The sequence below is a fragment of the Lepidochelys kempii genome, chromosome 8, assembly GCF_965140285.1.
Source record: "Lepidochelys kempii isolate rLepKem1 chromosome 8, rLepKem1.hap1, whole genome shotgun sequence".
Classification (NCBI taxonomy): Eukaryota; Metazoa; Chordata; order Testudines; family Cheloniidae; genus Lepidochelys; species Lepidochelys kempii.
In genome coordinates, this window is record NC_136387.1 from 6,321,355 (window position 1) to 6,345,674 (window position 24,320).

A 24,320-nucleotide genomic window follows, 5' to 3' on the forward strand; every position below is an offset into this window, starting at 1 on the left:
ATCTCCGAGATAAGCCTGACCTCATGCACCAGATCCAGTGCTGAGACTCAGATCTCCTGCATGGTAACACAGAACTGCTAGTGGACCACACACAAATTCCAGCCCAGAGTTTTTAAGGGGATTGTTGTGCAAGTTTATTGGAGTTCTTGGAATCCATTGAAAGAGCTTTTGGTAATTCTCCTAGGTACAATTCAGACTGTGGGACCACTGGACCGAGAATCTACCTCTCACTATTGGCTGACAGTGTTAGCTGTTGACAGAGGTTCAGTTCCTCTGTCCTCTGTGACCGAAGTTTATATTGAAGTCACCGACATCAATGACAACCCGCCCCAGATGTCGAGACCAGTCTTTTATGCCTCTGTCATGGAGAACTCCCCCATGAATACCTCTGTCCTTCAGCTTGATGCCAGGGACCCAGACAGCAGCTCTGCAGGGAAGCTGACTTTCCAAATCGTAAATGGAAATCCTCAAGGGTTCTTCACCATTAATCCTGTCACAGGTAAGGATTAAACAGCCTCAGTGTCTCCATAGCACACATGGAGTGTTGCACAGAGCATACTCAGTTCAGGAGAGTGCACAGCTGCTAAATTACAGCTGGCCTCTGATGAAGTAGGGCAGTTTAATGGTGACTTCTTTCAAATATCCAAATCCTCAGGTACAGTGTCTGCTAAGAGGCCGATTGTCTGTCACTGGCACTCCCACAAGCTGTAACAATCTTTATCTGCAGCCAAGTGGCTCTCAGAAAGAAACAAGATTGTTTTACCTCTTTGAGAGCATCAAAGAGACACAAAGAATTTGTTTTTAATATTTACAATCAACTGCCCCACTGAGCAGCGTAAGCCAGTGGCAAGTGTATCGGCACCAGCAGGAAGTGTCCTTTTGGAAGGTACTCTTTGGTTATAGAACAGGATGATCACCCTACGACAGGCTCAATAAAAACAAATTCTGTTATACCTGGGGACTCCTCTGGTTCGCCAGTGCTATTGCTAAAGCTTATCCTCCAATAAATTGGTTAGTCTCTAAGGTGCCACAAGTCCTCCTGTTCTTTTTGCGAATACAGACTAACACGGCTGCTACTCTGAAACCAGTATTGACTCAGCCTCTTTCTGCCATCACTCCAGACTACATCTTTTATCTCAGCATTAATTGCCAGATCTGTGAGAGCCTTCCAAAGCCCACTGATGCTCAGTGTAAACAGCTTCCCCAAATTATGGTAGTCTGACATGGGGCCGGTCTGAAAATGAAAGCTCTGCCAGGCCTCTCACTATATCAGCTCTTGGGAACTGGCGCAAGGAGGGCAAAGAATCTGACTATGGTATGGGGTTGATTAAATGAGTCTGGCATGGCAGTACCAGGATAATGCAACAGGTTAATGTTCCTTGCTCTCGGTATGCTACGGCAGCTGGATGTACTGAAGAGGCAAGTGAAACTAACTTGGCTCTTGGCAATGTGTGTTGCTCATCAGTCTCTAGTAACCCCTTCCCTGGCTTGTTAAGATGTTGAGCTATTGTAGGGTTGACCATGTGGGGGAGGCAGGTATAGTATAGTATAGTAAATGGTAAGAACCTCCAGGTTTCAGTAGAGACTCTTTTTGTACTCCCTGTAAGATGGTACTGTATGTTGGCCACAAATGGTGACATGCTGGATAATATCACGGAGTCCTCCCAACCATCTGTCTTCTTCAGCAATTGCAGCTCTACATTCCTCTGCACCCCTGGTAACTATGCACTCTGCTAGAGAGTTGCAGCATCCACATAAAAACAATATTTTAATTTTACATTAGAACAACCAGGCTAAAATCCAAATGAGCTGACTCACCTCGAAGGGAAATGTCTGTACACAAACAAAAAATGCGTGACTCACATATAAGCCATCTCCTGTCCCTCTCTCTGTATTCTCCATCTCAGGGGTTGTGTGCATCTGATGAGAGGTGACCTTATCACTTGGTGGGAGGACTCTTCTTTAAACTCAGAGCTTGGGAGCAGTGAGAGGACCTGCTTCCAAACTTGATCTAGCTTCCTTTCTCTTCCCCTTTACTTGCATGTCATCCAAAACGAAAACGATTGCCTGGAAACATTGGTATGCACCCCTAGGTTTACATGCAAGTATATACAGAATTTAAAAAGAAGACATTGATTGCTGTTGCCAGATAAAGTCACAGCTTGTCTAAATTTCTGGGCTGTAGACAGTTTACACAATGCTGATTTCACGATGAGGAAGGGAACGTGTTGGTTGCCCCACTAAAGTGGCTACAAATACAATCTTCTTGTGTCTCATCCTGAGGCTACCGATGGCTGGAAAGTGGTGGAAGGCGGAATCCTGATCTTTGTCGTCAGTGATGATTTATAGTGTGTTTGAGATGGGGATCTACTTGACCCTCTCCGGACAGTGAAAGCCATCATAGTTGTGCAAGAAACAACCACAAAAAATTCACTGCAAAATGCGTGACTTTACCTACATTTTAAGAGAGAGGAAAAGGGCCCAGAGAAGTTTCTGGCACCATGAATCCTCTAGAGCTTTTAACACACTCTGAAGAGTTTTTTCCAATATTCTAGCTCTTTATTCTACATGCTTTTTCAAAGGCAAAAAACGCCTCTCTCTCTCTCTTTACTAAATGGAGGAAAGACCATGAAAGGTTCTAGAAGGGTTTACATTCCAAAACCAGTGATCGCTTCCAAATTCTACCACACTTACTCTGAGATCACCCCAACATTCAAAGACAGAAGAATATTTTGAGTGATTGAATTTGCTGAGGCAGAAGTGTCTGTGACTGGACATGACTGGGAGTCTTTACTTTCTTTATGTTCTTCAGTTACGAGCTATGAGTAATTTCAAGCGGAAGCCACACAGTCTATTGTTGTTAGTCATGCAATTTGAGCAAATACTGAAGAGATGAGAGTCGGCACAAAGGTTTCAGAGTCATGAGCCAACAGCACACTTAGAAGGAAACTTCTTAAACTTGAAGAACACCACAGTCTAGGTCTCCAGAAATACATAGCCCATCATCTCCCTAGTAAAATGCTTTTGTTCAATGGACAAATACGAGTTTATGTTACAGTGGCACTGGAAACAAATCAGAAAGATTCAGTCTCAAGGATCAACCAGGCTGAAATGCCCCCACATCTCATAGAGAGGGAATGACCACCCGAGTACGGAATGCACCCTAAAGGTCCCTGCCCCACATCAGTCCATAATTCACCCTCTCCCCATTTCTGGTTAAGACCCTCCCATAGCTGCACTCAGGCACCAGCCAGACACCGTTCTGAAAATCAACCAGCAGGAGGGCCTGGTAGATTGATGCCCATCAACACAGTCCTCCCCCACAAGCCCAGCTTCACCTTGTCAGCAATGCCCATGCATTCTGGCAGCTAGCGGGAGAGAGCCAGGCATACTGGGCTTTGGCTTGCACTGCGAGGTTAGTGCTGGGTCAGACTGAGAGCTCTGTGTACTGAAGGCATCTTCTGACCCACACAACAGACAGCAACCTCTCCTTAGCCACACTGCACTCACAAACCCTCTGTGTTACCTCCCCCAGCCAGGAGGGCCCCCACCTCCAAAGGCTAGGTGGTGTTTCAGACTCCATGCCCATTCAGTCCTTATCTGCTGGGAATGCCAGGAAGGGCATGAGTATAGCCAACCCAAACCCAACCCCTTCTTGCTAGCGCACCAGGCCTAGCCCCGGAAAGGTTTTGTAACCATCTGGCATTTGAATTCCCTCACCTTTACTGATAACGTTGTCTATAAAGAAAGGTTAATTTACTCTCTGCCCTTAGCAAGAACCCCATCACCTGTAACAACCAATCAGCTTCTAACCCTCACCCCATGCTATGAGATGTGGCAGCAGGAGATAACATGTTCAAACAAGCCCGTCCACCACAGGGCACTGCAGATCTTAAGAGTGCAGGTGCCTTGCCTGGGAAAGAGAATTGCTGCTTTCATTTACTATATTCTTACTTGCTCTTTTCTTGATAAGGTTTCTGGTGCTCTCCTGAGCTGAGATGGGCAGGTCTCAGTATAGTGCCCTGTGGACAGAGGGCCCCCTCCCCACAGTTGTCATTTTGCTGGTGGTCTCAGAGAAGCCAAGAATTGCAGGGGCCACAGAGGTTACGCTCCACCTCTCAGTCCTAGAGGGAGGTTCCTCCTGTTCGGAGTTGAGACACACTAGCAGATGCAACCCACACTGGAGCTGTTCTGTGGAGGGATAGTCCCCTTTAAGTCATTCTCTCAGAGCTACAAGGTTTGCACGGAACAGAAAGGGCCCCCCTAAGAATGACCCCTTAACAAGGGGCTTTCCCAGACAGCATAGAGCAAGTATAAAGGATTCAACCCTGTCCCCCTTCTCAGATACCTGAGAGAGGGTGGAGAAGAGGGGTAATAAACAAAGGTTATTGTTTAATAAGAAGAGGGAATAAACATAGTGAAGATGAGAGCTTCCTGCCTCTGGCAATGGAATATCCCCAGCCCAGCCTAGCAGATGGTGCAGTGGAGTTTTTGTGGGTCATAGTTTTAGCTGGAAACTTTTGCAGACATCTACATTGGATATGCCTAGTATTTAGAAGTCATTCTTTGATGTAAATTGTGTTCTAGTGTATGGGGAGTTTGCAAGTGGAGAGGGGGTGTTATGGAGGGAATGAGGATGTCAGAGTTACAGGGTGGTTTTGGTCACTTGTCCTGAAGACAAGCAAATGTAGAATACGTGGTATCCACTTTGCCTCAGAAAACTGGTATCTTCTTCCCTTCCCCAACTACTCACTCAGCCAGTATCTCTTCATCGGAAACATCCTCCATCTCTGAGCTCTCTGCTACTACTGGGTTCCTGTATCCAGAGGGGCTACTGCTTCCAGAAACCGATTTCTTTCCCTGTGTGTTTCTTACCATGGAGGGAACCAGAAAGACTTGCAGACATTGCTCCCCTCCCTCTTTAAACCTGAGTTCCTCCTTTCAGGAGACCAGGGCTGGGGAACATGCCTGTCTCTGAATCCATTCTCCTTATCTGCTACCTATCAGCTGGGCTCCCAGCCCATTCCCTCTGTGCAGATCTAAGGGTGCTTTGAGACTTATGGGCACCTTATTCTCAGGGAGGAAAAGGTCACTTTCTGCTTTAGTGCTGTGAGCTCAAATGGTGTGTGGTCTTGTAAGTTAGCTACATTGGCTATAAAAATCCCCTGAACAGGAGGCAGCTGGGAGCCTAGTACCTGAAGATCACTGTGGGTTTATGCTTAAAGGTAGGCATAATTTTCTCCAGCTCTGCCTTTTCAGAGGACAGCTGATATTCTCTATGACTTGCAGTAGCTGTGTGCCCTCAGATATCATAGAATATCAGGGTTGGAAGGGACCTCAGGAGGTCATCTAGTCCAACCCCCTGCTCAAAGCAGGACCAATCCCCAATTTTTGCCCCAGTTCCCTAAATGGCCCCCTCAAGGATTGAACTCACAACCCTGTGTTTAGCAGGCCAATGCTCAAACCACTGAGCTATCCCTCCCCCCCCCAAAGATATGTATATCTTTGTCTTGGAGGAGGCGAGGCTGAAAGTCTAGCCGTGAAGCCGCCTGTCTATAATGACCCTGTAGCAAGCAGCACCTGCCAATCATGCTCAGCATGTTGTCTTCTGTGACATCCTCCTACAGACACAGTAATCAATGTCATTTGTGGGTCTTCAGACTTTGATTTTAAGAAGGACATCTGAGCAACAACATATTTGCTCATGGGCTGCTTTGGCGTATAACATCCCCAGTCTTTCCCCCTTGATTTTGGGCTTTGTTTTAACCCAGATCTAATACACCTGTTTTCTGCTCGGTCCCATTGAGCACACGTTGCCCATCTGACTGCAAAAGGTTTAGGAAACTGCTGACTGTTGTAACATCAATAGTGCAGTGTCGTTACATGATGCTGGCAATACTCGTGGGGTGGATTTTTCTTTGTCACCTCTAAACAGAGGGCTGCATACAGCACTGACTTGCAGATGAGACTGGATTTAAAGTCCTTGTATAAGCTGAAGCCGGAATAAGTCTTGGGTTTCTATCCCCATGCTCCTGTGACAAGCCTTTACATGCGCGGGTTTGTTCCAGCTGCAAATCCTCCGGCTTTTATTACCAAATCTCACATTCCTGGATTTGACTCTTGGAATTAGGAACTGGAGACACAAGCCAAAGAGGTGCTTATGAAACCACCCCTCGCTCGGATCACCTTTGCAGTGACCTCGGTTGACCTGAGCACAGGAGATCCCTCTCTTCAAAGACAAACCATGGTTCTAAAGAACGCTGGAAAGCATTTGCTTCTTTCCAAATGAATTACAGCCGTGAAGACTGTGTTCACTCCTAATCAGCAATATGCAGGGCAGATCTGATGGTGTCAGGGGTGACCCTGATACCAGGGAAACCATTCTCATCATGGAAAGCACTCACTGCTGACTTCACTCAAAATGCTGAAATTCAGTGCAATCAGCATCTTACTTGGCATCCTTAAAGGAACAGTACTTGGAGCAATAGGTCATCTCCACACACTTCTTCCACTCACTGCATAATCAGTTTGTGGAACTCACTGTCACAAGACATCTCTGAGGCCAAGAGCTAAGTATGATTTAAAAAGGGCTGGATATTTATATGGAGAACGAGAGCATCCACTGTCACCTTAGATGGAACCATCTTACATTAGATAAGGGATATACATTGTCATGCTTTGGGGAATAAGCGAATCATGAACAGGTTAGGAAGAAGTGTCCCCTGTATAAGGGACTGGCAGCTAGAACCCAGGTCTGCAGAGCCTGGAGCAGCAGATATTCCCACAGTGCCGCTTGGCGGCCATAGAGAAGTAGAGCCAGGGGACAGGATGGAGGATAGTACAGGAAGTACAGCCAAAGAGATCCAGAGTGACAGTGTCTGATTGGCCCAGTGCCCCTACTTAACCCCAGGAAGTTGTCTGGGCAACCGCACAAACCTTGGCCTGCTGTAATGCCAGACTTCACCTGGTCTCTGTCTCCATCCTGACTTCGACCCCAATTCCTGCCTCTCGATTCTAACCCAGTACTGCTTCTGATCTCCAGCCTGACTCTGATTCTTGCAGACCTCAGCCCAGCTGTGACTGCTAGGCCAGACTTCCTGCACCCCCATCCCTTATACCTGCTGGCAAGCTTTGTCCAGAATTGTCCACTTAGGGGTGGTTCTTGAAGCTTCCTTTCATGCGTGTGGTACTGGCCACTGTCAGAGACAGGATGCTGGAATGTATGGACCCCTGGTTACTTCCAATGTCCCCATGTTCCTACTGGGCTAATGTCATCCCAGGTGTAACTTTTTAGGGACCAGTTGCACAGCCCTTACTCACCCTGGTGAAGATATGTGTTTTCCCCCTTCTGGGATATCACAGTCTTTCCACATGAACTGTCTCAGGCAGCCTTCCCATCCACTGCCCAGGCTGTGCCACTTCCCCAGTGCCTGGCAGGGGAACCTAGGCCTGCCCACTACTCTGGGTTCCAGCTCAGGGACCCTCTAATCACCAGCCAAAGTCTGCAACATCCCAAACATTGCTGCCATTTCCCTGAGCCTTTTCCTACTCCATCCCTATCAGGCTTCCGCTCGACCACCCTTCTAGGTAAACTCTTCCTTCAGGGCCAGGATCCCAGTTCTTTCTCTCTCCCCCTGGGTCTCCTCCTTTCCCTCTCTAAGCCCAGAGAATGACTGCAGGCTTCCACACTGCAGCCCCTTTCTGCTGTAAACCTCCTTGCTTTATACTAGCCCCACCTGCTCCTACTCAGCTGGGCTCCATCCTTAATCAGGGCTTGCTCATCAAGGCTCATCCTCCCTCAGATGTGGCCTATTGCATTACTTAACCCCACCTGGGCCACATTAACCCTTTGTTGTCTAGTGTGGGGTGAGCATTCCATCACAGGGAGATATAAGGAAAGAGGGGACCGTTAGATCGTCTAGTCAGCCCTCCAGTATGTCACAGGCCATTATCTTTCACCCAGTTGTCCCTTTAATGAGCCCAATAACTTGTGTGTGGCTAAAACATATCTTCCAGAAAGGCATCTAGTCTGGATCTGAAGACACCAAGAGATGGAGAATCCACCATTGCCCTTGACAGTTCGTTTCAATGGTCGCTGTTAACAATTTGTGCCAAAAGAAAGAAAGAGGGAGAAGGGTCTAATGAGGGGGTAAAATGGGAGAGCAGAATAAAAGAAAGAGGGTGAGGTAGAGCAAGAAAGCACATGGGGGGGGGAAATGAAAGAGGGAAGGGGACAACAGAAGGGAGAAAGAGGATTTTAGGCAAACTACCTTCTCCTTTTTCAGGGCCTTGTGGTGAAAAATTCAGGTGCCCTTGACCTTGGAGCTCTCTGTGTTAACTCTTTGGGTTCTGCTCTTGCCCGAGCTGGGCATGAGGTCAGAACCCTATCCCCAGCTCTGCCAGCAGAAGCTGTTTTTTTCTGTTGGCTGATACCAACGCACAGTTGCTTGCTGCTCCTGTTCCAGCATGCCTGGCTTTCTTTCCCCTTATTCTGACAATGAACAGGAGGCATTCTGTCGCTGCAGGCAGAAATGATCTGTTTCCATTGTCAGCACGTGGGCTCGGACAGGCTGCAAGCACAGGGCTTGTGCATTCCTGGCCTTGCAAACTTTTCTTCCAGCTGGAAAAGAACTGTAAAGACGATACAGGACCTCAGTTAGTTTGCAAGTGATCTTCAGGACCAGCCTTGAGGAGGCGACAACCAAGGAGTAAACATGTTTGTGATGGTTCTTGTCTGGGATTTTGTAAAAAGGCCACCCCGCTCAATGATTAACCCAGGCAGTAAGAGCTCGAGGGAGTTAACCGCTCCAGTGGCATCTAACCTCCATGTTGTGTGTAGGAGCTGCGTTGGCCTCTGGAGCTCGAGCCTCCTGGCTAGTCATTGTGCCTTTCCAAACCGTGACAAGGTACCTTAACCATTATTGTGCACTGGGGCACAGACAAGGAAATCAGCCAAAAAATCCAGAGTGGATTTCAAATCCCATTAGAAAGCCTGCTCAGCATTGGCCAAATCAGAAAGGAAAACAACAATTATCTGGGGGGAGTGGGGGAGGGGGTGCTTTTTTCCAGCTCCTAGGAGGAAGTGGTTCGAACAGCTGTGTGTAAACATCTCTTCAGAGCACAAAAGCTAATGGAAGTTTCCCTTCCATAATGGTTTTGCCTTCCACTCTAGCCCTCTGATTTCAGAGTGTGCCTAACAGAATGGCAACAAAGAAAAAATTCCACCCGGCTTCCCCTGAACTTCGTGTCCAGCCTCCGCCTCTGGGGCTCCGAGTGCTCAGCTGCCAGAGTTGTGTGAACACACTTTGCATTTGTGTGTCTGGGCAGGCACGTAGCGCTATAGCTCTGTTTGGGAATTAGAACAATGAACCGTTAACCACACGCGCTTTCTGGGCTCAGGACAGGCCGGTTAGCAAACCATGGACAGGCATCACTAGCTGTGACTGGGCCCGGGGTGGGGGGCACAGAAACAAGTTTGCCCTAGTGGAACTTGCCCTGGGGTCAGAAAGAGAAGCCAATGGAAGAGAGACCCCCCCCCATTGTACCCAGGAGTTATGGACATAGAGCAAAATCAGCCCGTGCTGGTGAGCGGGGTCCTCCGTTATCCACGGAGAAGGGTTAGCCTGGGACGTGATACATGTGTCATAGAATAATGATGATCAGTAGGACCCAGTCCACCCACCCTCTATTCCTTCATTTCTCTGTTACTGTGATGCTTAGCCAGAACCTGGTTTGTTTTCAGTTCCCCCACCATCTCTGTCTGGCCTCCTTTTTGTGACTAACTTTTTGTGACGAGGTGAGGGAATATCTTTTATTGGACCAACTTCTGTCGGTGAGAGAGACAAGCTTTCAAGCCACACGTTGCTCTTCTTCAGGGCTCGAAAGCCTGTCTCTCTCACCAACAGAAGTTGGTCCAATAAAAGATATCACCTTAACCACCTTGTCTCTCTACATGACTACAACTACACCGCACCCATTTCACCCCTGTTCCCCCTTTCACATCCACTTACCAACCTTGCGTCCACCTACCTATCCCATCTCGTCAGACGTAAGCCATGGCTACAGGATTCAGCAGTCTCAGCAGGCACCATTGCTTATGACTCAGCATTTAGGCCCTGATTCAGCAAAGCACTTAAGCATGCGCCAAAGTGTTTTGCTAAATCAGAGCCTTACTTGTTCTCATAGACATGTTTGTTCCTGTCCCAGCGTGGGGGGAGGCTTTGATGATTTCTTGAGGTCCCTTCTAGCGCTACATTCTATGACAAGGGGCAGATTCAAAGACTCCTTGATTTCTGTATTATTGCTTCTTGCTCTTCTACCTCTGCTCAGATGTAGAAATGATGACTGGGGGGGGGAAAATCCATCACATATATCCAAACATAGTCCGTTAAGCTATGGCTTAAGGCAAAAGACCTATCTGGCTTCAAGATTAAACTCGATATGTTTATGGAGGAGATGGTATGATGGGATAACATGATTTTGGCAATTAATTGATCTTTAAATATTCATGGTAAATAGGCCCAATGGCCTGTGATGGGATTTTAGATGGGGTGGGATCTGAGTTACTACAGAGAATTCTTTCCTGGGTATCTGGCTGGTGAATCTTGCCCATATGCTGATCGCCATATTTGGGGTCGGGAAGGAATTTTCCTCCAGGGAAAATTGGAAGAGGCTCTGGGATTTTTTTGCCTTCCTCTGTAGCATGGGGCATGGGTCACTTGCTGGAGGATTCTCTGCACCTTGAAGTCTTTAAACCATGATTTGAGGACTTCAATAGCTCAGACATAGGTGAGAGGTTGATTGCAGGAGTGGGTGGGTGAGATTCTGTGGCCTGAATTGTGCAGGAGGTCAGACTAGATGATCATAATGGTCCCTTCTGACCTTAATATCTCTGAATCTATGAAAGCTACTCTTGTTATAAGATACATTAAGGAGACCAGGTTTACTGTTTTAAATGCATCGCATAAATGTTTATAGTGGCAGCTGCCACAGCTGCAGGGTGTTTCTCGCAGCCACATGCGATTTTCTGCTGCCTGTGGCATTTAGACACTTGTACACAAAAGTAACTATGACCAAATTTAAAACAACAGTATCTATCCAGTAACTGTATTAACCCTTGGATCAGAAACAGGATATAAAAACATTTGTGTTGTCAGTTTTGACACCCCTGCAAATGGCATTTGACGCATTCCACTCTCTTTTTAAAGGCAATCCAACTGACAACAGGTGGTAGAGTGAAAGAAGGGATGATGTAAGCACAGTGAGAATGACATATCCCCTAGACAGACTGCTATAGGCACACACATGCTGACAAATATACACATATACTACCACCCAGGCACACTATTCAACAATTCGTGTTCAAAAGTCCGAGGTCAAGCCTCAAAAATCATGAGATTAACTTAAAAATCACAAGTGTTTTTAACTATATATGTGGGGTTTACTTTAATTTGCCTTCTGGTTCCTGAGCCTTGGGGTACACGCAGTCGCATTTTAAAGCTTTTATCCCTAACTGTGAGGGCTAAAAACGTACTTTTTAAAAAAAATGAAAGCTGAGATTCTCACATCATCATTCGACTCCAGGAGTTGGGGCTTAAAGCACCATGTGTCTCAAAATCACAGGAGTTAGCAACACTGCATCACACACACACATTCAGTAGGATATGAAAAATATACAAGGTCTGTTCCCATATGGGATCTGGAATATGCAAGGTAAAGTCTAATCTTTCCCCATTTATTTTCAAAGGTACTTTTCTCATATGGAGATATTTCACCAGGAATTGGCATTTGTGTAGCAGACAATGGGTGAGGTTCAGGGAGGCCAGCCAGTGGACACAGCTGCTTACTGAGGGCAGGCAACCCCGTGAAACAATCTGGTTTCAAAAAGGTGCCTTTGTGGTTGTTAAGCCAAACATGCACCTTAGCAATGGCCTCGTCTGGAATCTCTCATACCCTGTGCTCTCCCCACTCTGCAGAGCGGTCATGCCAATAAAGAGAGACAAGGAGTAGAGAACATTTTTGTCATGCTTATTATAAATACTAGATAATAATAATACCTAGCTTTGCAATGGCAGATCTCAAAGTGCTTTTCAAAAGAGGGCAGTATCATTATCCTCACTTTATAGATGGGAAATCTGAGGCACAGAGAGGGGAAGTGACACCCAACAGGCCCAATAGCAGAGCTGGGACTAGAACCCAGGTCTCCTGAGCCCTAGTCCAGGCTCCTAGGCCACACTGCCTTGTAACAGGGTGTCTAGTCTTAAAGCAGGGGACTGTCAGACAGGCTCCCTGAATTCTATTCACAGTTCTGCCACTGACTTACTCTGACCTTGTGCATGGTCCTCAACCTTCCTTGCTTCCATTTGTCCATCTGGAATAAGGACATAATAATATCTACATTGCAGAGATATTAAAGGTGCCAAAGCACCTTCATGAATGCCTGGAAAGCTGTTTGGGATTCTCAGATGGAAAGTGCAATAGATTGTAATTACACTTACTATGATAGTTCATTATCATAGAATCATAGGACTGGAAGGGACCTTGAGAGGTCATCTAGTCCAGTCCCCTGCACTCACGACAGGACTAAGTACTATCTAGACCATTCCTGACAGGTATTTCTCTAACCTGCTCTTAAAAAATCTCCAGTGATGGAGATTCCACAAACTCCCTAGGCATTATGATTGGTTATTGTAAGTATTATTATCGGTCCAAATCTGAGGTCCTCACTCAGTGTTCACACAAATTCCCATTGACTTCAGTTGGAGTTTGCGTGAGTAACGGCCCTCAGGATTTGACCCATAACGAATACATAATAAACCAAGCAGTGACTGCTGGCCGTGGCAGACCCAGGGCTGTGACACAGAGAGCTCACAGGCAGGAGGCTGTTCATTGTCAGAAAGTCATGCATTATATATAACATTTCCATCAGCTGGAAGAGCTGGTTTTGAAAACAATGCAGAGCTGGCAGCCCTTCTGAACAGGATCACTGTTAAGACAGGAGAGGAGTCACCACCAGGATCCAGCTCTCCTTGGCTAGCTGCTTGTGAAAATCATCGATTTAAAGGCCAGGAGGGACCATTATGATCACCTGGTTTGACCTCCTGCATAACACAGGCCAGAGAATTTCACCCACTAATCCCTGCAACAAGCCCATGCTAGAGCATATTTTTTAGAAAGCCATCGACTCTAGATCTAAAGACTTCAAATGATGGAGAATCCACCATATCCCTTGGAAAGCTAATCCAATGGTTAATTACTGTCACTGTTAAAAATGTGTACGTTATAGCCTGGATTTATCTAGCTTCAGCTTCCAGCTGCTGGCTGGGAGAGATATTCTTCCCCTCCATAAAAAGGAACTTCAAACTTTTGCCCAAAATACTGTAACGTTTAGAGATCAATGTTCAAAACGGAGAAACAGGAGGCAACATTTCCACATTGTAAAACCACTTCTACTCACAAGCATGGGAAGTTTGCTAGTTTGGGGTCAGGAAATGCTCTCTTCCCACAGTCCTCTTGCTTTTTCATCCATTTACTTAAGGGGTAACATTGGCACTGGAATCTCTGGCTCTGGCTGGCGAGTTGGAAGAGCGATTTGTGCCATCCACTCCTATGAGGCTTGGAACTCAAAGATTATCTCTCTCTTGGCAGGTCTGATTTCCACCACTTCTCGGCAGCTGGATCGAGAACACAAGGCTGAACATATCCTAGAGGTGGGTAATGACGAAGCTGTAATTAGTTTTATTTACCTGCAAGTGTTTCAAGTCCTCAAAGAACATTGCCTTGCAAGTTGGCGCACAGAGAAAGAGGCTCATACCATCAGCTCCCAAGCGCTGGGAAAGATAATTAAATGTTGGCTTTTTTTTCCTGTGTTTCCCCAAGTGCCAGCTGCACAATGTTTTTGAAAAGTGCCTCAAGATTTCCTAACGGAAGAGTGGAGGAACACGAGGCCTGTTGCCAAACCATGGGGAACGAAGGGTGGGAATTGCAATTCTAGCCTCTAACAAGATGGACAATGATTCATTTGTAAGAGACCAAGGCAGAGAAATTCACCCTTATTTATCTTAGTGTACGGCGTTATCTGAGCCCAGTCCTCAGGTGCACTGAGCTCATGCTGGGTGCCGTTGGATTGCAGGGAAGGGAAGGGGCCTCGCCAATCCTAGAACTCTGCTGGGGCCAAACTAACACCCAGTACAAGTTAGAGAAGGCACAGGAACCCTATGGACCATTCCACCAGCCCAGGATTGCCAGAGCGTTAACTTGGCCCCTATGCAGAAAGGAAAGCAAGGGTGGTACAGAGCAAGCTATGCTGCCTTTACATCACCAGGAGATTCCCCTACAGTAGAGTGATTTCCATAAAGCTGAAGGAATCCCCAGTTGTGCTGAGGAACCAGCCCTCTCCTTCCTAATAATAATGTTTAGTAATTCTAGAACACTCTACACACACATACCTTTTCAGTCTCACAGCATCCCCAAGAGATCTGTTTATCCCCATTTAACAGAGGGATAAACTGAGGCACAGAGAGGTTAAGTGACTTGCCCCAAGCCTCGGGGTGAGTCAGTATTAGAACTCAGAAGCTCTTATCTCCAGCGCCTGTGCTCAGTCACTTCAGTACATTTGTCAATGTCTTCCTTGTTTCTAAACTCAATAGTTCCAGGCAAGGGTGAATTTTCCTGCCCCTTTTCTATATTTCTGTGGATTCCATGATCATTTGGGAGATATTTCAGCACACTATTATTCTACAGTTTCAGGACTTTTCTGTTCCTTTTCTCCCACCCTCCAAGAATTTCACAAACACATCAGTGAAAATGGCCAAATCCGAAACGAAGACAAAGAACCTCCATCCCATTTGTTTCATAGATTCATAGATATTAAGGTCAGAAGGGACCATTATGATCATCTAGTCTGACCTCCTGCACAATGCAGGCCACAGACTCTCACCCACCCACTCCTGCAATCAACCTCTCACCTATGTCTGAGCTATTGAAGTCCTCAAATCATTGTTTAAAGACTTCAAGGTACAGAGAATCCTCCAGCAAGTGACCCGTGCCCTATGCTGCAGAGGAAGAGAAAAAAAACCCAGGGCCTCTTCCAATCTGTCCTGGAGAAAAATTCCTTCCCGACCCCAAATATGGCGATCAGCTGAACCCTGAGCATGTGGGCAAGATTCACCAGCCAGATACCCAGGAAAGAATTCTCTGTAGTAACTCAGATCCCACCCCATCTAACATCCCATCACAGGCCATTGGGCCTATTTACCATGAATAGTTAAAGATCAATTAATTGCCAAAATCATGTTATCCCATCATAGCATCTCCTCCATAAACTTATACAGTCCCTGTATCCAAAACATTATCAATAACTTGTCACACAAAGATCACAGGTCAGATCTGAGACCTTGTGCTCAGTCTAGGGTGTCAGTTTTTAATGACTTTTGGCACAGAGCTCACACACACCATGGGGAGGTCATGACGGCCTGTTCATGCGTCCAGAACCCTGGAATAACGTATATATTTGTGTAGCAAGAGTAGGACCGGATTCAAGCACATCCGTTTTACTCCACTGATTTCAATGGAATTACTCCTGATTTATATCAGTGTAAATGAGAGGAGAATCAGGTTCTTAGAGTTTATATCTATAATGACCCGTGGCCTGGACTATTAGAATCTGGGACCTTCAGTGCTAAGAGCAAGTATCTCTAGCCCTTCAGCACAAGGTGCAATTGTAAATGCATCTCCTCTTAAGTGGACCAGCCCTAGACAACACCACGTAGTGTGACACACAACTTCTGCAAGCTGCAAACGCCAGAGAATAACTTGGTCACATGCAGTTGTATAGGTTTGAAATTTCATCCAGGCGGCGGAAGTGACATTCAAATCGTGGTGGCGGACAAATACACATACATAAAACAACCACCCTATATTTTTACAACTGCCCTTCATGATGAGGGTTGGCTGTTGTGTTCTGGCTCATGACAAGATGCTCCTTTACCTAGTCCCCTGGTTTGCTTGCAGGTTGCTGTTTCAGACAACGGAGATCCAACCCTGAAGTCCACTGCCAGAGTCGTGATCCAGGTCCTGGATGCCAATGACAATCCTCCCAGCTTCCCCCACAAACTCTTCATGGTTCAGCTCCAGGAGAGAGCAGCTTCTGAGGCTCCACTGCCAGTTTGCAGGCTGATTGCCTCAGACCGTGATGTGGGGCAGAATGGACAGGTCACCTATAGCATGGAGGAGTATGAGGAGGGGATATTCACAATCAACCCTGCAACAGGCACGGTGCTCTCCAGAAAGGCTTTCCCTGCCTCGGAATACAACATACTAACGGTGAGAGAGGCACAGAGAGAGAATGCACATGAACGGAGACGGGTAGGGGGAAAGCGGAGAGGGAAACACAGAAGTAGGAGAGAGGGAGAAAATCAGAGAGGAGAGAAAGAAGATGGATAAGATGAGAGGGACACATGGAAGAGAGAGAGAGAGAGTGGGGAGGGGGAGATAGGCACAGATGGAGGGACAAAGAGAACCAGCGAAAGTGAGATGGAGGTATGAAAAATGGAGGAAAAGTCTGAGGTGGAATGCACCACATTCTTCCAGGGAGAATATCATGTTCCACATGATGTCACTTGGGCTTGGATCTGCGTCTGAGCTTTCCCATAGATTTAGAGGTGTTTAGATTTGGGGTTCTGGTTCAGATCCATTGCAGAGAGGAGCCAGAACCCAACTCACAAAGTTTCAATTCAGGTTCAAACTCCTGCCAACTTCAGGGGCTTTTGGATCCAGGCTCCTGGCCCAGGTCCCTCTCTGCTTTGACACAAGCATGGGTCTGATTTGGAGTGAGCCTGGGAAAGTATAAGGGTTTGCTTTGTGACCAATAGGAATTTGGTTGCATGACGTCTCTGTGAAAGCAGGTCAAACTTTGCCCATATGAGTGAGGTTTGCTTTGTGGTTTATGGGCACGTTCAGGCTTAAAACTCAAAGGGAAACTGCAGGGAAGTATCATGCAGAGCCGGGCCCTGAGAATTTCAGCCCAACCTGGTTAGTGTGCAAGATTGCTAAACCAGACTTCTCTCTGAAACTCAGCCTGTGTATTCATTGGCAGGTCAAGGCGACAGACGGTGGCAGCCCCCCACTTTCCTCCAGCGTGCGGCTTCACATCAGTTGGGTCTTTAGCCCAGGCCCTTCCTCAGAGCCACTAGCTTTTGACGAGCCGCATTTTAACTTTGCTGTGATGGAAACGGACCCTGTGAACCACATGGTGGGAGTGATCAGCGTTGAGATGGGACCCAGCCAGCTCTGGTTTAACATCACAGGTGAGGCACCAGTGGGAAACTAGTGCTATGGTGTCTAAGATCTGGAAGAATTTTGCCCCAGTTCTCTGGGCATTCAGCACATACATGCCCAGAGCAAACAAAGCAGTTTACTTAAGATTATAGGAGAAGCCTCCATGTAGGCACTGAATGACATTCAGACTGACTACACAGTAAACATAGCTGCCCCACTAAAAGAGTCGGTGCCCAAGAACAACTACCCATCGTATTTTACAGTGACATTTCTGGCACTTGCCCATCTATAATGAAATCTCCTGCTTTGGAAGATGCTGCGGGTGAGACAGACTCACATGGCTCATGGGAAATATGTGGCAATCATGGCTGTGCAGCCTGGTAAAAGACCTTTTGAGCTTTCTGTTTGGCTGACTTGGTTACCAGGCTTGCTTTGCTCAGGGCACTGTATGATTCCTCTAGAAAACAGTTCTTTCTGGATTCCTCCTCTTCTTCCTCCCCTGAGTCTGCTCTTAAATAGCCTACGATTTCCATGAGATCAGGTTTGATATAGACTGTGTGTCTTTCCCGTACTTCTGATGGAAGTGCTTACCCAGGACAGTTCTCCTTTTTAGAACTCCCCTCTGGGACAACTTTGTGGGAAGGCAGCCTGTGAAGTTGGGGTGAATTTGTCCATGGATCACACTGGGCAGAGATAGAGATTCAGAACTGTCATGCTGTTCAGTGCTCAGTATGCGCCTGGTACCATGGGGAGATTATGTCACGTGCCTATTTGGCCTAGTCCCGGCTGGGGTCCAGTCTGCAGGAATTGTCCTTCACAGGCAGAGCTTTAAGTGTGTGAGTAAATCCTTCTCCCGCCTCTCTTGCATTTGGGCCAGGATAATGAAGTACAAATACAATTAACAATGAGCCTCGACCTTGTATAGCACTGACAATGCCAACCCAACGTTTCTCTGGCTTTATTACCACTTGCCTGGATTTTATAGCCCCCAGGATATTTACCTCTGAATTTCATCACAGCGTTTATCTTCCCTTATAGTTTGGGCCCTTTCTGATCTCCTGCATGCCAAATTCAGAAAAGGCAGTTGTGAATGCATTGGCTGTTAGTCGGCACTTTGTGAAGTGCTGCATCACCATGCATCTGAATCCGTATTGTTTAATTTATTTTACGCGGCTGGTGAAGTTGTGATTTGCAGCTGAATGCTGTACTTCTCATGCTGCAGAAATCAGGAAGCCTTGGTGCGGAATTTGGGACTAGCCTTTCCCTGATATCAGGGTTTTTCTTACTGGAGGCAGGGTTTGACAACTGAGAGGGTGGGAGCCTAGACTGAGCCTCCTTCAAGGGGGTAGCAGCTGAAGAGAGGGGAGGGATTTCACATTTTCCTTGGGGGGCTCTGAGCATCTTCTTTCCTCTTCTACTTGGGGTCTTTACTTACCTGGTTTTCTCCTCTCCTCTGGCGCCATTTCCCCATGGAAGTGAGGTTAGAGTGCTGATCGCTTATGCTGGTGGAAGGGAAGCCACTTGTCAATTTCTTTTCCTCAGCCTCGGCTTCTTTTGTCTGTCTTGCACTGTATCAATCAGGATTTTCCCACACACCCTGATAGCTGCACCATTGGATGCTCATAGGAAAATACGCCTGATTCAGAATGTTGGGGAATCTGGCTGCTGTCTGGCAGAGGTGTTGGGGCACATGATAAATAGCCCTAACAGCCTCTAACCGTCTATAAACCAGCTTATTCCAATGGCATTTTGCATGTCATATGTGAATAACAAGCAAATAGAGTGTGAGACTCAGTGCAGGGGCGGTCATCCTTGGGCTGCCTAGCAATAGCATGAGGAATGAGTCTTCCACTGAGTTCCTCGAGTCTGTGCTATGTGGCCATCTGGGCTGAAGGAAATGGCCGTTGCTCACACTGGGAGTGCCATCTGCTTCTGCAGCTGTTCAGCGTTGGGCTTCTCCGAGAGCTTGCAGGCTCCCTGCCATGGCAGGGAAGGACACCACTAACTTACTGTCAGTGCGACCCTGGAGTTTGAAATCCACTGCAGCTTTCCCTTGTGCAAAGTCACCCCCTTTCCCATAGGTGATAAGCCTGTAGCTCTAGAAATCTGTAGAGTGGATGCAAATGAGGTAATGCCCTAATTTTCAAATTTGAATATCCATGGCATCATTCGCATAAAATCACTCTTCTTCCCTCCCACCCTCTTCTCTGTCTCCCATCTGAGATTTTCCTCAAACCCTTGTTTCTGTTCAGTTCCCTATTTCACAGCTAGAGTTTCCCCCTGGCCACTCCTCTGGCCTAGCTTCTCCCATCTCCATCTCCTTTCTGGTCCCTCTCTTTGTCCCTCAGATTTCCCACTGCTCACCCACAATGGGATGTCCTGACCATAGAAACCCTGCCTAGAGTGTAGCCCCCAAACCGCCCATGGCCACAGAAGTACATCTAGAGCAACATAGCTACATAGTACCATTCTATTCACTACCAGTCCTCTAGCCCTCTCTGTGGCTGTGAGTGAGCTGAGGGTTATGGTCCTCAAGGCCAGATCTCCATGGTTACCATTCTCGAGGGCTCCTAGGGGTCTGCATGGTTTAGATCCCTAATGCTTCCATCCAGGGCTCTTACTATACAGATGTGGCCTAGAGCTCCTTCCTCCAAACCACTCCCCTGTCCTCCCAATGAGTGCAAGAACTAAGAGCCGGTGCCCAGGGACGGGTGCCCAAACTTGGGAGTCTCTAGCCAATCTGGGAGACTTAGTAGCTCTGCCTTCCCCCACCCAGCTCTTGCAGTGACTACACTGAGGGCTAGAGGCAATCCGTGGAACACAGGGCTCCCCTCGGGGACTGGGATGGGGGTAAAGGGAGGAAAATTCCCGCCCAATGTGAAGCCAGCACATTCTGTCTCCCCTGACAATTCTAGGCCTGGGTCACCTTCCTAGACCTTCTCTTCAGCTGGAGATGCCCCAGTGTTCCCTCTGCCTTTGATCAGGCCTTTTAGATTCTTTACCAAACAACAAGAAAAAGGCTTTCACTGACTCATCCTCCCCATGGGACCTCCCTCCGGTCCTATCTACATACTTCCCTCCATGTCCTGGCGGTGGGACATTTAGAATGCCTGCCAGCTGCCAAGTTTTAATTCACACACACCCCAGCTTCCTTGGAGCAAAATTCTTCTTTTATTATATTGCTTCCCCCCACACACACACACACACACCCCTCCGTTTTATTTCTCTTCCCCATCCCAGATGGTGACGATGACATGGATTTTGATATTGAAAAGAGCACAGGCAGCATGGTCATTGCGAGAGCCCTAGATGCAAAGAAGAAGCCAAGCTATAACCTTACAGTAGAAGTCACTGATGGGTCGAGTTTCATCAGGACCCAGGTAAGTTCCCACCCTTCCTGAAGGCGGTTAAAGTTGCTAATCTTTCCATTGCCTTCAACAGGCTTTGGATCGGGCCCTAGCAATGCAAGTCTCATTGCATTGTGCCTATTTGGGGTTGCTGTAAATCCCTCTTATGCTCCCCAGGCTCAGGGTTTAGGAAGATGAGGCCTGCGCCCCAAGGACTGTACACTCTAATTTAAACTCTTGCACTCAATCCCTTAGTCATTTATATCAGAAGAGTGGAAGCAGAAGAGTCCCACAGGAAATCAACCTAAGTGAAAGAAGGGAATTGGGGGGGATGAGTAAGGAGGAGGCTGTTTAATCCTTTTATCAAGGTCCTTTGCTCAGCTCTTACGGCTGGAGGAGCGAGAGTGAGAGGTCAGAGAGGACATGTAGCAGCGGAGGATCAGTATGAGTACAGCGCTGTACACAGCGGAGACCCAAGGCCCTGAGAACCGAAAGGGCAGCAGTGACCAATTTCGGGGGGATACACCCATTCAAATGTTATCCCCATTTCTTCCCTGTTTGGCACTGCAGCAACCTCTCTCGTTCTCAGCACAAAGGGGACTACTCTCAGGCTGGTGACGTGGAGAGAAGGCTGGGGAACAGAAAGGAGGAGACATGGGCTCTCTGCTCTACCCCTTCCTCAATTCAGTATCCAAAAGCACATCCCCTCTCCACTTGTGTAGGCTGAGGATGCTCCACCCTGAGGGGGATTGCTCGCTCTCAGACCATTACCCTGCAGAGACAAGGAGTAGTCAAAAATCAACAAGCATTTTACAACGGAATTCTCACCTTGACTGACCCATCAGTGCTCCTTGTGGTGACTCGTTGTGGGAAATTCCCTGGAGTGGTATGTAGGGGGAGGTTAGCAAGGATGTTAGACAGGCAGAGGCTGCCATTCCACCAAAATTCATTGGTGACCACCTGCTATCTTCAATGTCACAAACTATCGTTCCAAATAAAAAACAAACACCACTTTGGCTAATGCGCATTTGCGGCCTCCCACAATCTCATCATCAGTTTATTTTGGCACCAGTGGCCACTACGGGATGTCAGCAAACTTGCTATTGCAAAACACTATGGCATGTTTGATTTTGTTAAAAAGGAAGCAAATCATTACAGCGGGCTGAGCAAGATGTGGTCAAAAGGTGCAGAGGTGGGGGTGTAATGGGGAGGGCAAGGGAGGGATTCAGGGGTATTGGATAATGGAAGGAACCAGCCAACCTCCGCAGCAGAAATAGGGTTTGCGGTTTGCAGGTTTTACCATAAAATATTCAAGGGGGTTATTCTTTTTTAAATATTTTCACACTGCTCCTGATATGTACAAGCTCCACCCACCCACCATTCCCGCTCCCTCAGTTTCCCAGTGTGAAATTAACAAGCAACAGCCTGACATTAGCCAGCAAAGCCAAGACCAGTGGCTGCATTCATGTTTTCAGGGCAAACGGTGAGTGTTTCTCCATACACCAGCAGCAGACACTTTCAGGCTTTTTAGACTGAGAGATCAACAAAATTACAGTGAGCAAAGATAAAGGCTCAATGAAAAGAGCACAGTGGGCATCTTCTTGGACAGCCTGCACGGAAATGAGCACAAAATGGCTGCATTCAGGAAACAAAGGCACAACAGTTGCGTACCTAACTTTACCACACACTATTTACTGGTCAGTCTGTGTTTTGAATTTTTCCTGCAACCCTTTGATTAGTGAATAGGATTGGGCCCCGGAACAGGCTCCCCTGAATAATGCACTACTTCCTCTGCAGGCCTACGTCCATGTGATTGACATTAACCAGCACCGCCCCCAGTTCCAGGAGAGCCGTTACGAGCTGACAATTCCTGAGGACACTCCCCCTGGGACAGAAATCCTTCGGGTCAGTGCAACAGATGAGGACAAAGGGAAGGGTTTGATCTACACCCTCCATGGCAGCGTGGATCCCAGAAGCACCCGGCTTTTCCAGCTGGATCCGAGCAGCGGCGCCATCATGACAGCAGAGGGGCTCAGTTCTCAATCCATGCTGCAGCACATCTTAACAGTGATGGTATGTTAGAGCCAAAGCATCACCCTGCTGAGCTGGAACATGCTTTGGGGTCCCTTTGTCCATCAGAAATATGGCTGGGTGGCTTGAGAAGTTTAAACTGGGGCCAACACTTTTAGAGGGGAGGGAAAGGCAGGCCTTTAGCTTTCACCATGTAACACACCAGATAAATGTGCTAATGGCTGATCCACATCGAGGTTAAGAGCCTATTACTGCTGCCAGCTAACAAAATTACTCCTTCAACTCAATTGGTAGAGGCCTGTGCTTCGGCTCTTAAGGGCATAGGTTCAGTCCCTGCTGAGGACTACCCATAGTACAGGGTTATTACAGTCAAAACATCTCAGTCTTGATGAGCATTTGGAAGAGTAACTGAGAAGCATTACCCAGTAATGGCCCTCCCCTCACTGAGCATAATGTTAACCTGCTCTTCCTCTCTGACATTCAGGTGAGGGACCAGGAAGTCCCCATCAAACGGAACTTTGCCAGGGTTGTCATCCACGTGGAGAACTGCAACATTCACCCTCCCCAGTTCGTCAGCGTCCACTATGAAGCAGAGGCACTGGACTCAGTGGCAGTAGGCACAGAGGTTGTACAAGTCAGAGCCCTGGATCAGGACCAAGGAGCCAATGCTGAAATCCACTACTCTCTTCAGGCAGGTGAGGGACATGAGGCAGGGCAGTGTTAGTAAAGAACATGCGTGCAACATGGATCCAGACACTGGAGCAATCTTGTCCAGTTAGTGGGATCCACCATTCGGTGGCTGGTCCTGTTTCTGTGTACCCTCAATATTACCACTGCTGAGCTCTTGTGATCTGCAGAGCAGAAACAGAGCTATCTCCGTGGCTGAGGCAACAGGAGCATGCTGAGTTTCTTTCATTGGGAAGCTGCTTTTGCCTCCCCCCTTGTAGAAACAGACCCCTTGACCTCTCCTGATGTGCACAGACTCAGCCTCACCCAATGTAGAAAGTGTCATTAGGAACCCTATACAGTTGTGGTTGGTCATCCAATCTCATTTCTCTCTGGGTTCTGGTAGAAGGAGACAGGCAGCTCCTAAAAAATGGAGAAAGTGCCTGGAAAATCAGCACTGTTGCTGAACTGCAGGAGAAGGCTTGCTAGGAATAATACCTCTTGACGTTTCTTCCTTGTGCCCAGTCCCCCGGCTCTGACTTCAGTTCTGCACAAACTCACACTGTTCCCTATCGCCTCATATCTTCAAGCCACCAGAGCCTAGCTGCTGCAGGAACATTCTTCCAGGGCACATTTAACGTCTCTAACTGACGTACAGCCTGACTGCACAGGGCCAGCAGAGCTGAACGAGCTCCAGATTCCTGGATACCTTAAAAAGGGCCCCAGCCTGTTGGACAATTACAGCACATTGTGCCCTTTCTAATGGCTATATCTATCCCCAGCCTGGGTTGGAAATGGGAGCAGTACGTGGATGCACATTTAGAAATTGTTCATTCCTCTATCATGTTACAGAATATTAACATATTTTCTTAGAGAAGATCATTTCACCCCTGGGTCACAAGTTCAAGTCTAAGCTAAGACGTTAGTGATTGAAACACGGAGCTGCAGCAGCCTCCAGACTGCTGTTTGATGGCCTATGTGAAATAAGTGGATGGTCTC

The 24,320-nt window shown here is 47.4% G+C and overlaps 1 protein-coding gene and 1 long non-coding RNA gene across 6 annotated transcripts in view; one reads left to right on the plus strand and one right to left on the minus strand.

The window, feature by feature from the left end:
• The window catches only part of LOC140915540 (uncharacterized), a 60,697-nt gene extending 47,000 nt beyond the window's left edge, over positions 1-13,697 (minus strand). For both annotated transcript variants that reach the window (XR_013636139.1, XR_012160194.2), the window contains exon 1: positions 13,457-13,697. This is a non-coding gene — a long non-coding RNA (uncharacterized LOC140915540). The remainder of the gene's footprint in view (positions 1-13,456) is intronic.
• The window catches only part of FAT2 (FAT atypical cadherin 2), an 83,787-nt gene that overhangs the window by 18,991 nt on the left and 40,476 nt on the right, over positions 1-24,320 (plus strand). For all 4 annotated transcript variants that reach the window (XM_073355298.2, XM_073355301.2, XM_073355302.2 and 1 more), the window contains exons 3-9: positions 185-499; positions 13,648-13,709; positions 16,012-16,323; positions 17,096-17,306; positions 20,518-20,657; positions 22,422-22,697; positions 23,140-23,350. In XM_073355298.2, the coding sequence (XP_073211399.2) occupies positions 185-499; positions 13,648-13,709; positions 16,012-16,323; positions 17,096-17,306; positions 20,518-20,657; positions 22,422-22,697; positions 23,140-23,350 (1,527 nt within the window). The remainder of the gene's footprint in view (positions 1-184; positions 500-13,647; positions 13,710-16,011; positions 16,324-17,095; positions 17,307-20,517; positions 20,658-22,421; positions 22,698-23,139; positions 23,351-24,320) is intronic.